The sequence below is a fragment of the Penicillium soppii genome, assembly GCF_028829465.1.
Source record: "Penicillium soppii strain IBT 18220 chromosome Unknown utg000007l, whole genome shotgun sequence".
NCBI classification, from domain to species: Eukaryota; Fungi; Ascomycota; class Eurotiomycetes; order Eurotiales; family Aspergillaceae; genus Penicillium; species Penicillium soppii.
Genome location: NW_026643237.1, coordinates 560448 through 573062, shown reverse-complemented (window position 1 = coordinate 573062; position 12615 = coordinate 560448). Strand labels below are relative to the sequence as shown.

The 12615-nt window shown below is 47.1% G+C and overlaps 4 protein-coding genes across 4 annotated transcripts; all 4 read left to right on the top strand.

The window, feature by feature from the left end:
- Positions 1–4039: 4039 nt before the first annotated feature.
- On the top strand, positions 4040–5014 carry N7529_009471 (uncharacterized protein; the record flags this gene model as incomplete). Its single annotated transcript, XM_057244998.1, has 1 exon — positions 4040–5014. One exon carries the CDS (start codon positions 4040–4042, stop codon positions 5012–5014), a length of 975 nt encoding a protein of 324 aa, XP_057093261.1.
- Positions 5015–5931: 917 nt separating this feature from the next.
- Positions 5932–7625, top strand: N7529_009470 (HoxN/HupN/NixA family nickel/cobalt transporter; the record flags this gene model as incomplete). Its single annotated transcript, XM_057244997.1, has 7 exons — positions 5932–6135; positions 6190–6200; positions 6252–6324; positions 6374–6459; positions 6511–6789; positions 6837–6982; positions 7039–7625. 7 exons carry the CDS (start codon positions 5932–5934, stop codon positions 7623–7625), a joined length of 1386 nt encoding a protein of 461 aa, XP_057093260.1.
- A 518-nt stretch (positions 7626–8143) lies between these two features.
- N7529_009469 (uncharacterized protein) lies at positions 8144–8934 on the top strand (the record flags this gene model as incomplete). The annotated part of the gene is made up of 5 exons (XM_057244996.1): positions 8144–8239; positions 8286–8357; positions 8458–8590; positions 8623–8714; positions 8770–8934. The coding sequence occupies 5 exons, from the start codon at positions 8144–8146 to the stop codon at positions 8932–8934; spliced, it is 558 nt and encodes a 185-aa protein (XP_057093259.1).
- A 993-nt stretch (positions 8935–9927) lies between these two features.
- Positions 9928–11892, top strand: N7529_009468 (type-X family DNA polymerase; the record flags this gene model as incomplete). The annotated part of the gene is made up of 1 exon (XM_057244995.1): positions 9928–11892. One exon carries the CDS (start codon positions 9928–9930, stop codon positions 11890–11892), a length of 1965 nt encoding a protein of 654 aa, XP_057093258.1.
- Between the last annotated feature and the right edge of the window lie 723 nt (positions 11893–12615).

Here is a 12615-nt window from a genome sequence, read left to right as displayed (position 1 = left end):
CGAATAGTCATTTCTGGTCTAGCTTAAAGGTTTGCGTCCGGGGCTGATGCTTTCGTGTTAGGGCTGTGCTGTTGGTGCTTCGTATTCTTGCGGTGAGGCTCTTACTTTACATACGTAGTTGCTAGGTATATGCAAGTGATTTTTCCCTATAGAGTAATGAGATTCACAATGCAAGTGATAATCAAACCTGGTAGATAAATTATTTGCAAGTACTCCGTAGATAAGAAAACAAGCGGAGATATTGGCGCCAAGCATTCGAGGCTATGGCGCTGCGGGGCTTATGTTTATCCCCGGATTCCGACTATTCGCACGCGCTTCACTTTGTAAACAACTGCATACCTATGGATAGTTGAAATTCCACCTCGCGTGTAACCTATAAAGCTTCATTCATGCCTCAGATCTGTCGCTTTCGTTCGGGGGATAACGCAAAAAGACACGCACCCATGTCCCAACTCGCGGAGAACCCTACGAAAAGAGAAAAAAAAAGCAACCCAAGCCCGCCACCACCTCTTTGGCTCAGCCTCCAGACCCTTCCAGCACAGTTAAGCAGCTGATAACACAACATCCCCCTCGAGATAAAGTCAGACCCCGCCAAGACGGGATGCAGCTTGGCAGTTCGACGCTAGCCTTAACCCGGGCGAAGTGAACGCTTTTGGGCTTGAGCGCCCACGCCAAGACCACACACACTACTGTACTTTGGCCAATTGGGTACCGCAAATTGTTGAAAGCGCCCGGTTTAAATTTCTACTTATCTTTCTTGGCGGCGACCGGGTGATGTTTAGGTACTTTGTGCTTTAGGGGGTCAGTTTGGGGAGGGGAATTTTCTGGAAGGAATTTTCGGTTCCTTTGGGAGATGAATTTGATTAATTCTCCGAATAATTCAGGGCTTTGACAGATTAGGAATAAGTAAGTCACATCTATGTGGCTCGGCTGATTACACACGGGTCTGAGCCTGGTTACAGCTTGTCTACCGCCGTCGCTACCCTGAGATTCCCGCCATATGAGCAAAAGTATCTAGTAGGTCCATTCACCTCCATTATACATTCGGGCGAATCCTCGTGCTCAGGAATCTCCTCTATGATTTCATAAATGGGTGAATAGGTCTTTAAACCAAGTAGAAAAGTGATAAAAATGTTGTATTACTGTTGAGACAAAAAGAAATGTGATATTGTGTGACGCCCTTGCTGGCTCTCAATCCTAGTGGTGTCATAAGAGGAGAACTAAAATCATTCTTTCGCATGGCTGTTTGCGATTTGAGACAGTGAGTAAGAATTTCTACAAGGCAGACCACAACCTTACCTCCGCCTAAATCTCCTATCTTGACAATCAAAGATGAGGAACTTGCATCATCTAGCATACCACGGGGCCGCCACGAGGCCATCAAATCTTGCGGAGCCCTAGAGTCCGGTAGAATTCCAGGAAGCCAACGAGGAGAACTAACCTGTAGGGGTTGCAAAAATTCTGTATCTTGGCCTTCGTTCACGGTAAACAGGACGTTAGCAGGTTGTAAATCTAATCATAAATTAATAAGGACAGTATCCCCTCTTTCTATTAGCATTTTGGTAAAAGATATTACCCCTTACGATAATGTTGTTCCGATAAAAGAAATCCAAGCCAAGAATGATCTGTCTTGAAACCTCCCCCCCCCTCCCTCCCGTACGAAGTTTGCATTTCGAGGTATCGAACTAACGATCATTGCATTACCAGTTGACAGCATTAAAGGGAACACAAGACAACGGTGAACGCCATCGGGGCCTTCGTATTTAAAGTGATATAGAAGCTGGATCACATGATTCCCGTCGGCCTGAGCCTTTGTCGAAGCAGTAACTAAATAGTTAAGATCACAAAGCTCTTGGCTATTCTCCGAAGCGGAGCTTTTGAGGATTTTTAAACTGCCATCTGTTCGTAGGCTAGAGGGTAAGAGTATCATCATATGCGTAAATTTAGATCGGTCAATCTCTAGCTCGTGGTCTCTTGCAAGCCCCACCGTAGCAAATCTGCCGTATCCCAATTTGCTGATGATTGCGTATCTCTGGTGCAGTAGATCACCCAAATGTACTGAGTGATATCCGCCAATTCGATAATTCTAAACCGATTCGACAACATCATGGATCCTCTCAAAGCGTCGCATACTTGATAATGAGATGACAAGGGGTTGTGAGGTTAGAATTGTAGATGTGACCGCGGTCTAAATATCGCGGCTATACACTACGGTTGAATCGAAGGTTCGGAAGTTAGATCACCCATGGACCTCTTGCATGCTTACATAATGGTTTTACTCTGCTTGATAAAAGATCAAAGCCAAAAGTGGTTCACACTAGAGTGGTCTGTAGCGATTTATAAACTAGAAACTGGGATTAAGAGGGGATGAGAACGCGCCGATGAGTACTGCATATCAAACCCAAAGCAGAGTCTCCTTTCAAGTTAGGAAGTAATAATGCAGAGCACGTTTCAGATTTTCACTCGACATTCTTTTCAGGAGCCGAGCTCTATATACCCCAGTTGTATTGGAGAAGTATCCTCTATCGCACAATCGATACATTATCGACTTGAGGAAAATGTTCATAGCATGTGATCCATGAGTGTCTTACCCGTGGTGCGATGTCCTCTAAGGCCGCAACATGGGACCAAATGAAAAAGGGCTCTCTTCCAAAATAGGGTAAACATTTGTAAGACAGAAAAAATGGCACGGAGGTCTTGGTCTCGGTCTCGGTCATTACACAAGGGTTGTACAATTTCGCTCGAGTCGCGGAAGTTGCCTGCTCGACATTGACTGCAGGGGTGGTGTGGAATGGCAAACAATTTCACCGCGTATTTTCAAATCTCATGAGATAGCAGTTATCGCCATTCCAGAGGTCTGTATGAATCAGACCTAGAAGCGAAGATAAGGAATCAACTCTGAGGCGCATGCATCGGGAAGAATTTAGTGTCATGTCTCCACACCCATGAGCCTCAAAACAGAATCAAAATCGCGCTTGCTGCATTTTCAACCCAACAATCAGGCAAATTAAGCTCAATTAAGACCATAACCAGATGGCACAAAGCTTAAACGCCACCAAAATCAATATCACCACGATCCATTAACGCGCCGTGTCAAACGCCACCAAAAGAAACAAAAGAATTTCCCGAGGTCTTAGCGGTGAGGCAGGGCTCATCATGGAAATATCGCGAGATAGGACTCTACCTGTCAAGGCAACTACTCATTGGTCCTGCAAGAGCCGCAGATGGAGGCGAAGGTCGCCGCGTTACAATGTGGTACAGCATCGAACCTTTTAATCTCAACCCAACGATTCAGCAGTGTCGCTGGACCATATGCACTGCCAACGCAGCTAGCCTGAGGATAAGGGTGGTGGGTCGCTGCCTCCCATGATTGAGAACCAGCCGCCGGGTTCAGCCTCGGGTTCAGCCTCGGGTAGGAACCGGGGTTTTTGAGAGTTTTTGTGGGCCGGTGTTGGTGCAGTCAAGTTCGTATAACAAAGAAGTTGGTGGGCTCATTTTCACCTGAGCGGAATGAGATTACGAACAGGGGAGTGTTTGTTCTAGGCCTCATTATGCAGAGGGAACCTGCCAGGCCAGTCATGGCTTTGGATTATCCGCCGTTGGTGGACTTTTTGATGCTGAGAGATGTTCTTAGCCTATCAAGTGCGACTGGCGTACCGGGATCCTGGGTGGTGGAAGTGATGGCTTTGGGGGCCGTTTTTCTACGAACCCGGTGATGGGGGCTCAAGTTGGTGAAATATTTATTGTGTTGGGGGTGCCGTCCTGTATATGCTTTTCATTGGTCAATGGAACGCCGCGGCGGTTACAAGGATTCTTATTGTGCATATGGAAAAATCATCATTGGATAGGTGCTTCCATAATTATCATCACGTACCTTTTTTACTTCCGTTGGCTAACTAGTTAAGTTGTTCTTCTGAGGTGTTAAAGTGAAAGATGCGGGGAGTTCATTATAACCTGATCCCTATATCAGTTTTGCACATCCATTTCTCAAATCAGAGCTTCTCCATCTGCTTTGGAAAAAATCACCTTCACATTCAATATGGGTATCATGCGTCTGCCTCGCCCAACGGGTATCTACGTATCCAAATCACCGCACGAGATTGTCGCCCCGACTCTCTCCCCTGAATTCAGTCTATACTCTGAAAGCATCATGCCATCATTCATCCCAGTCCTAGAATACATCTCCACAATACTTCAAGAAAGATCAATCCACGTAACCCTTCTCATCGGTCGCGGAAAGCCCTACCCAACCGGCCAACCTTCAGACTTAATGCTCATCCCTGTCGACTCAACCCAGCCCCAAGCATGGAGCATTCTCGTACGAGCCATCGCAAAAGCCTCACGGAAATTCTCCCTCGGCCAAATCTGGACAGATGCACTTAGCCGCAGCCAACACGAGCGCAAAGCAAACGGATACCTAATAGAGCAATCAATCCTCCAAAACGAAGTCGTCTTCAGCCAAGAAGGCCTCACCGTCCTAACAATGGACCGCATCTACACCTTCAAAAGAAGAATGTGCATCCTCTCTACCCGCCCATTCTCCCGTACAGACGAAGAAGCCCTCTCATCCTGTATCAGCCTCCTCCACCGCATCGTGACCGATTTCTCCAATCGCCCCTTCAGCAAGGCTTTCTTCCACCGCGTCTACGAGCAGCTCGCCGTCCCAGACGTGCATCTCACCATTGTCGCAGCTGCATATAAAAGCGTCCACAAAAGAGACGCTATCATCCTTCCTCTCCAGCAAAAATCCCAGCCCGAGCAGCCTCTCCCTGCCAAGGCAGTCGAGCCTGTGCCTTCCCCCGTGCATGCGAGAACTGAAAAACCTCGCGGGCAGGCGCGGAGGCCATCTCTCCAAATTGTTTACTGTCCGAGGCCCCCGAAGACCCCGATGTCCCCTTCGGATGTTACCCCAACCACAAGTAACGAGTGGAATATTTTTCTTCGCGGGGTCACTCCGACCCAGCCCAAGGTGACCAACTGGGTCCCCTCGCCGACTGTGCTGGCTGCCGCGTGAGGTGTGGTTTCGCCATACATGCATTCGTCATGTTGAAACTAACACCTTTTTTATTGTGGGATAATTGTCGACCCAATTTAATCAGCATCGCTGGCATCGCTTGGAACGGCACCGGAGAGGTTTAATATAGCATGCTTGATCACCTCTATGCATTTCCATCATCAACTCGAGCCTGCACATGGTACATGTATACTCATGCAAGACTATCTTGAAAGGGTAGTCGCCCCACATCCTGAAAAACGGACATGTCGGTCATTTAGAAGCTCCGAGATTTTATGTAGAGTATGATGCACGATAATTCCAAGTTAACGGATATTAATTCAGTCGATACGATCGGCAATCATGACCTTCCTACAACGTAGAGCGTACAACGCAAGTATAGATCTCAGCCGCACACGTATCCCTTCCCGAAGCCAAGTATAAAATCCCCAACCGGACTGCCATCGGCACCTCGTTTGCCGAGCCCCGCTAAAACGCGGCGACCGGCGAAGACACACCAAAAAGCGCCCAATCACGTCCCCGGCAAAGGTTTTATAGTGGAGGATAGTTAAACTATTCAGATATTAGCACACGGGAATCCAAATCGTGAGTAATTCGGCGTGAGCGTTACCTATCATCGGGGATCTCCGCGTTCCTCCGCCCCGCCATCACATGATTTCGAACATTCAAGGTTGCAACCTTGCGAGTTTGGTTTGATATCACTCTATTCTACTCTCAATTGGGGTCACATCAAGATTTCGTTATTGTTAACAAGAACCACGCCGATTGACGCGGTGAGCGAATCGGCCTTGGCGCGGGCGATAAGAAAATTGGGGAATTGGAGACCTATAAGCCCTGGGACCCCTCTTTTGGCGTTTGTGCACGTCTCAAGCTCCTGCATATAGCGACAACGTTCGACCGCACGAATTGTGTTAACGATGGCTTCTTTTAATCCAGAATCGCCTGACGAGCGCAGTCTAGACGGCGACCGCAAATGGAGTCTGCAGCCTTTACTTCGCAGTGCGGAGCGCTCGCATAGTAAAATGCCGGGTATTAGGAAGATTCCGCTGCGGGCTATTGGAATTATTGCGTTCATTGCGCTGTTGAATATTATTGTTTGGGTTGCGGCGGGTATTGTGCTGGTATGTTTATGGTAATAATACTGGGATATGGAACATCTAACTAACTGTGTTTAGAGCTATCATCCGTGAGTTTATTGATATTGCGGATATTGAATTACTCCTGATAACAGGCTCAGGTCTCTGGTTTCAACAGCTGCCCTTGCTTATTCCCTCGGGCTGAGACATGCATTTGATGCAGATCATATTTCTGTACGGTCATCTACTGCTTTGGAGAAACATTGCTAACACCCATTCACAGGCTATCGATCTCATGACGAGAAGACTTCTGGCAACGGGACAAAAGCCCGTGACAGTGGGCACATTCTTCTCGCTTGGTCATTCAACGTGAGCAAAGCGCGAATCTTAAAAGTCAAACCCCACATCTAACACCTTCAGAATCGTCATCATCACTTCAATCGTCGTAGCAGCCACCGCAGCAGCCGTCTCCTCGCGCTTCGACAAATTCAGCACGATTGGCGGTATCATCGGCAGCGGCGTCAGCGCTGCCTTTTTGATCTTGCTCGGCTTCATGAATGCCTATATCCTGTATAAACTGATCAAGCAAATGCAAAAGGTCTTCAATCTCCCCGAAGGCCAAGAAGACGAAGCGTGGAAAATCGAAGGCGGAGGCATTCTCTTCTCCGTCTTGAAGAAAATGTTCAAACTGATTGACCGGTATATATCACATCCCCACTGCAGGAAACCTTTATGCTAATTTTTAGTCCGTGGAAAATGTACCCACTAGGCATCCTATTCGGCCTCGGCTTCGACACCTCGTCCGAGATCGCCCTTCTTGGAATCTCATCCATCGAAGCAGCAAAGGGCACTTCGTTCTGGGTTATTCTCATCCTACCCGCTCTGTTCACCGGTTCGTTTCACCAAACTCATCGTTTCTTTCCTTCTGTTCCTAATGTTACCAACTAGCTGGAATGTGTCTCCTCGACACAATTGATGGAGCACTCATGTTCTCCCTGTACATCCAACCAGCCGCCAATTTCCTCCCGCCAAAGCCAAGCGCAGCAGACTCGGCCTCTGTAGCCAGTGACCCGGATGAACTCCCCCAATCACACAATAACCATCGCGACCCAGTGGCCTTTCTGTACTACTCGATTGTCCTCACGACGCTGACTGTCATTGTGGCAATCGTCATAGGCATCATTCAACTCCTGACCCTCGTGCTGAACGTCACGGACGCAAAAGGCAAGTTCTGGGACGGAGTGCAGGTCGCAGGCGATTACTACGATGCTATTGGTGGTGGTATCTGTGGCTGTTTTATTGTTTTTGGTGGGTTGAGTGTTTTGGTTTATAAGCCCTGGCGCAGGTGGATGGATCAGAAGCATGGTAAGAATGTTGTTATTGATGAGGAAAGGTATCAGGATGAGGATGATCGTCCGGGTGTTGGTGCTGAGAGTCGTGCTGCTTATGGGAGTACTGAGGTTATTGGGAAGGGGGCTTCGGCGAGGGTTGCTGTGCAGGAGAGGGAGCCGACACTTGAAGAGCATATTATTTAGATCTGGTATATACTTAGGTGAGCTTGCTTCTTAACTCATTGCGCCTAAAGTTTATTGAGAAATCTACAACACGAGTCGGTTGTTTGGTTTGGACGAGGCCAGTTCATATAGTCCATGTCTATACTCTCAAGCTCTCTGGAGCCAGGGTCTTTCTCACTACTTCATGTCAAATAGGAACTTACTTCTGAGATTCATTATTAGATTCCGATCCTCCCTCTAGGCTGTCAATCTAATACTATCTGTGGCCTTAGGCATGAATTATATGACATCACTGTCCGAGTGAATACAGCTGGCTGAGCCTTCAGTGTGAAGTTGTGCCTGAGGCATATATCATCCATCTCTTTGTTTACATTACCTTACAGAACCCGACCCCCCTGAGTTCCGCTTCTTACCTTACTATACATCCCATAACATCCTGCATTCCTCTCTCTGGTGCATCAACCCTTACTTCTAGCTATCACTATAGTGAAATATAAAACCTGCGTGAGTCCCTACTGATGAAATCAACCTTTTTGATGATGAAAACTAATGAGAAGCGCTCGTTGCACTCTGCATATCTTTGGTACAAAGATCAGACCAGAGAACAACTCCAGCTGCCTAAAATCACTAGTGATGTGAGTTTACTAGTTGGTTTTTAGTAAAATAAAGCAGAACTGATAGATATCAGGCCTTTGGCTGTCATACCCTTTACTGCGGAGAGCTATTTTGTCGCGCTTCCGGCTGCGTGAGGATGTAAGTGATAGATTTTCGCTTATCTTTCTCTTTGATTTTTCTTTAATTCTTTTCTTTTGTTTTGAACTAGTTAAGAGAGGCTAATTACTAGTATTTTCAGACCCCTGATACCTCCACTAATAACCTCCGAAAGCATTATGCTGCAAAGCATCCGCATATCATGCTGACTGCTGTCGACGGCCGCCCTACATTCCAAAAAGAGCAGGATACACTCGGCAACTACATAATTATTAGTTATTTACTAGTATTTTACTAATAAAAACAGACTGGTACATCTCTTTGCACAATGCTTACAATAATCGCCTCACCGCTGAAGCTAATACTAAGCCTCCGATTCCTCGTAAGGCCGATGGTTCTGTGAGTCATTTTACTAGTTTTCTACTTATATTTTACTAATAAATAACAAATGCAGGTTCATTTGACTAATATACGTAACCGCGCGAGAGAGCTCGGTGGCCAAATCCCGTGTGAGCCTTGTCGTGACGAAGATGATCATCAAGGCTGTTGTCGTGAGGAAAATAAGCTGCAATGCGATAATTTTGAGCTTTTTGATGACGGTCTGGGCGGCAATAAGTGATATACTAGTTTGTTTGAAGTCCCTGTTGTAATGGGTGTAGGGAGGGGATCGGTGTCAAGGTCGATCCATATGTTTAAGTTAGCGCAGTGACACTGCCTGATTTCTGCCTTGAGTTCTTCCTGACTTTGTCACGATTGCACCCATTGTCTTTTTTCTGTTGAACTTATTTTTGAGGTTTGAGTTCTATTTTATATAGTAAAAAACACACCTTTGTATTCACAAATTAGTGCTTTTTCTGCAAATTCATATTGTATAAGCATTTCATAACAGATTTCCCATCTCAGGCAACTTAATTATCTACCTCTCTTTGTATTTACATTTTCATTCTTTATATTACTAGTCAATTTTGGTAGGAATACTAGAAGCGACCCTTTACATTACCTCCACTTCAAGGTTCTTGACTATTGTATCAAACGGCCCTTCTCATACTGTGATCCCCTAAGGTTTCCAGGTTCTGCTGTGTCAGCAGAACCTGGGAGCGGAAGTGGGCCTAAGGCATTCTGATGCCTTAGGCACTACTTGCTACAAGTAAAACTGGGTTTCTCACTAAGCGATGCCTTGGCATTATTATGTAATTTACTATTATATACCCGGTGCCTCGGGCATCCAATGAAAACCATCTGATCCTTAAAGTATCACAATACGAAATACAGATAGTCACATGATTTTGGTATCAACAGATTTCAATACCGGAACATTTCTCACATAAGCAAAAATACAGGTTTTTCAAGGTTTCGCTGCACCCTGAAGGCTCAGGCAGTACTGTCCTATCTGCTATCTGATCAGGCGTTCTCCAAAACATCGCCGCACGGACGCACTCACGACCACGAGATGAGAGTGTGGACACTAACGTTCCTCGGTAATCTTGAGTAGTGTGGTCGAATTCTATCTTTTGTCGACAGATGACGGGAAAGTGAGGCATCTGGAAATGACCTCTTTCTGCCTATACGATGATTTTGCACTGCCTATTGAAAACAGGCAATCCCAGTAAACATGATTGATGATCCAGGCTTGTCTTTGAAGGACAAGCCTCGTCAAGGTTCCATCTTCTCTGCCCAGCCACCAATTTTTATTCTGCCAACACATCTATCCCTTGAATCCTTAGACGAAGCAGAAGCCCGGCTCCTTGAGAATGGAGGGAATTTGACTTACGACATCGCCGAAGCCGGATTGATCATAGGAAAGATTAATCGTCCAAAACGTGCTGCGTTGGAGCTGCGCTCACGCGGTATATGGACAGAAGAAAGTACCTCAGTCTCGGCCTCGGTGTCATCCGCTGGCAGTGCGCAGCCTCCCGCTAAGCGCAGACGAACTGAGCTTCGTACTGGAACCAGGGACGTTCCGGTGGAGGTCGTCGATCTCAGTACTGAGTCTGAAAGCGAGGAGGATGGAATCAGAACTCAACATGACCCCACAAAACACCTTGTAACAAAAGCGCCTCCATCCGATAACTCAATCACTGTCCTGAAGCTCGAGTGGCTAGAGGCTTCCATAGCGGCAGGGCAATGTCTACCCCAAAAGCCGTACATGGTATATTATGGACGCAAGATCCCCTCTCCCACCACAACAGCTGCCGAGAAAAAGCAATTTGACCAAATGTCGAGCCAAATAATTCAGCGCGCAAAACAAGACGCCAGCCATCCACCACCATTAACCCAATCAGAACACATCAACACCCGACGCTCCAAAGAGCCCCCAGACACCAGTCCGCGCCGCCCGAAACTCCACCGCCAAACAACATCCGAGCAAGAAGAAAAAGACCCCCCGCCCCAACCAGACTGGGTCCGTAACCATGTCTTATTAGCATGCATGCGCTCCGCCCCACTCCACCCCCCAAACGAAGACTTCATCTCCCAACTTGTCAAAATCCGACGCATCCGCGAGCTCACACTCGACGAGATCGGCGTCCGCGCATACAGCACTTCAATCGCCTCTCTGGTGTCGTATCCGCACGCACTCCGGCGCCCGAGCGAAGTCCTCGCATTGCCAGGGTGCGAGGCCAAAATCGCAGACCTATTCGCGCAGTACCAGGAACACGGCGGCTGCGCACATACCGACGACGATGGTGCCATTGCTGCTGCTGACGCGCTGGACTCGGATCCTGTACTGCGGGTGTTGAATTCGTTCTATCAGATTTGGGGCGTGGGCGCGAAGACGGCAAGGGAGTTTTATTATGCTCGTGGGTGGCGCGATCTAGATGATATTGTTGAGCATGGGTGGAATAGCCTATCGCGGGTGCAGCAGATCGGGTTGAAATTCTACGATGAGTTCCAAGAAGGTATTCCTCGGTGCGAATCGGAGTCGATTGCGAATGTCATTCGGGATCATGCGAGTCGGGTAAGGCCTGCTGCGGGCTTGGTCGAGTGTGTTATTGTTGGCGGGTATCGTCGGGGGAAGGAGTCTTCTGGTGATGTTGATGTTATCTTGACTCATCGTGATGATTCGGTTACTCACAATCTTATTGTTGATCTTGTTAGTAGTTTGGAGAAAGCGCATTATATCACTCATACGCTGTCATTGCATTTGACTTCTTCAATGCGGGAGCAGCAGACTTTACCTTTTCGTGGTGATGATTCGAGGAGGGGGTTCGATACGCTTGACAAGGCGCTTGTTGTTTGGCAAGATCCGCGTTTTGATCATGGGTCTAGCCATTCCGAGGACGGAAAGAAAAATACCAATATTCATCGTCGGGTCGATATCATTATCTCCCCGTGGCGCACTATCGGCTGTGCGGTTCTCGGCTGGTCTGGCGATACAACATTTCAACGGGACTTGAGACGACACGCGAAGAAAACTCGCTCGTGGAAGTTTGATTCGAGCGGTGTGCGTGCTCGAGGTCCTGGTGGCCACGTTCTTGATTTGGAGTCTGGTGGGGAGACATGGCAGGAAAGAGAGAGGCTTGTTATGGAGGGATTGGGGATTGGTTGGAGGCCTCCTGAAGAACGTTGTACGAGATGACACAAGCTTTTACTGGTTCCTTGTATCTGTTCCCAACCTTAACCCAACTCCCATATACATGATGTCTGAGACACTTCTTTTGGATACTCTCTTTCTCCGTTTCTCACATTTTCTGCAGAGTCTTTTATCGCGCACTGTCGCTATGTACTGGTCGAATGTGCATGGTTCCATGTCTCCCCATTTGTAGATAGCTATTCTTCTTGTTCCCCTACTCTCTATGAGACTCTCTCTATTATAAACCCACGTGTTTTCTTATTCTCTCCATACTTAACTTATTAATCAACACCTTTTTAGCCTCAAAATTTCCATCCTTTGCCTTTCTCCGAGCTTGTAGTTTCCTCGTTTTTCTAGCCATGTCTGGCCATGACATCAATCCAAGAAGACAATGCTGGTTTGAGATAAGATTTAGTTTACTCTCTTGTTAAAGCAATCGTATTGATTGATCTCAACTGCCTCTCACTCTACTTCTTCCTACCACAAATTCATTCTACGTTGTAGATCGAGGCTTGGCATTCTATCCGTGTGGGGCAAAAGTAAACTCCGCCCAATCGGAACTTAGCGCTAGTGGCACCGTCAGGGTTAGGCCAGCCACTCAACATCAAGTATGAAGACAGAATTTTCATGCAACAAAAAAATAGCAAAAAAGAAATCTTAAAGACCTGATGGTTTTAGGAAGAGCCGAACGCGGGGGTCGAACCCGCAGCCTTAAGATTAAGAGTCTTA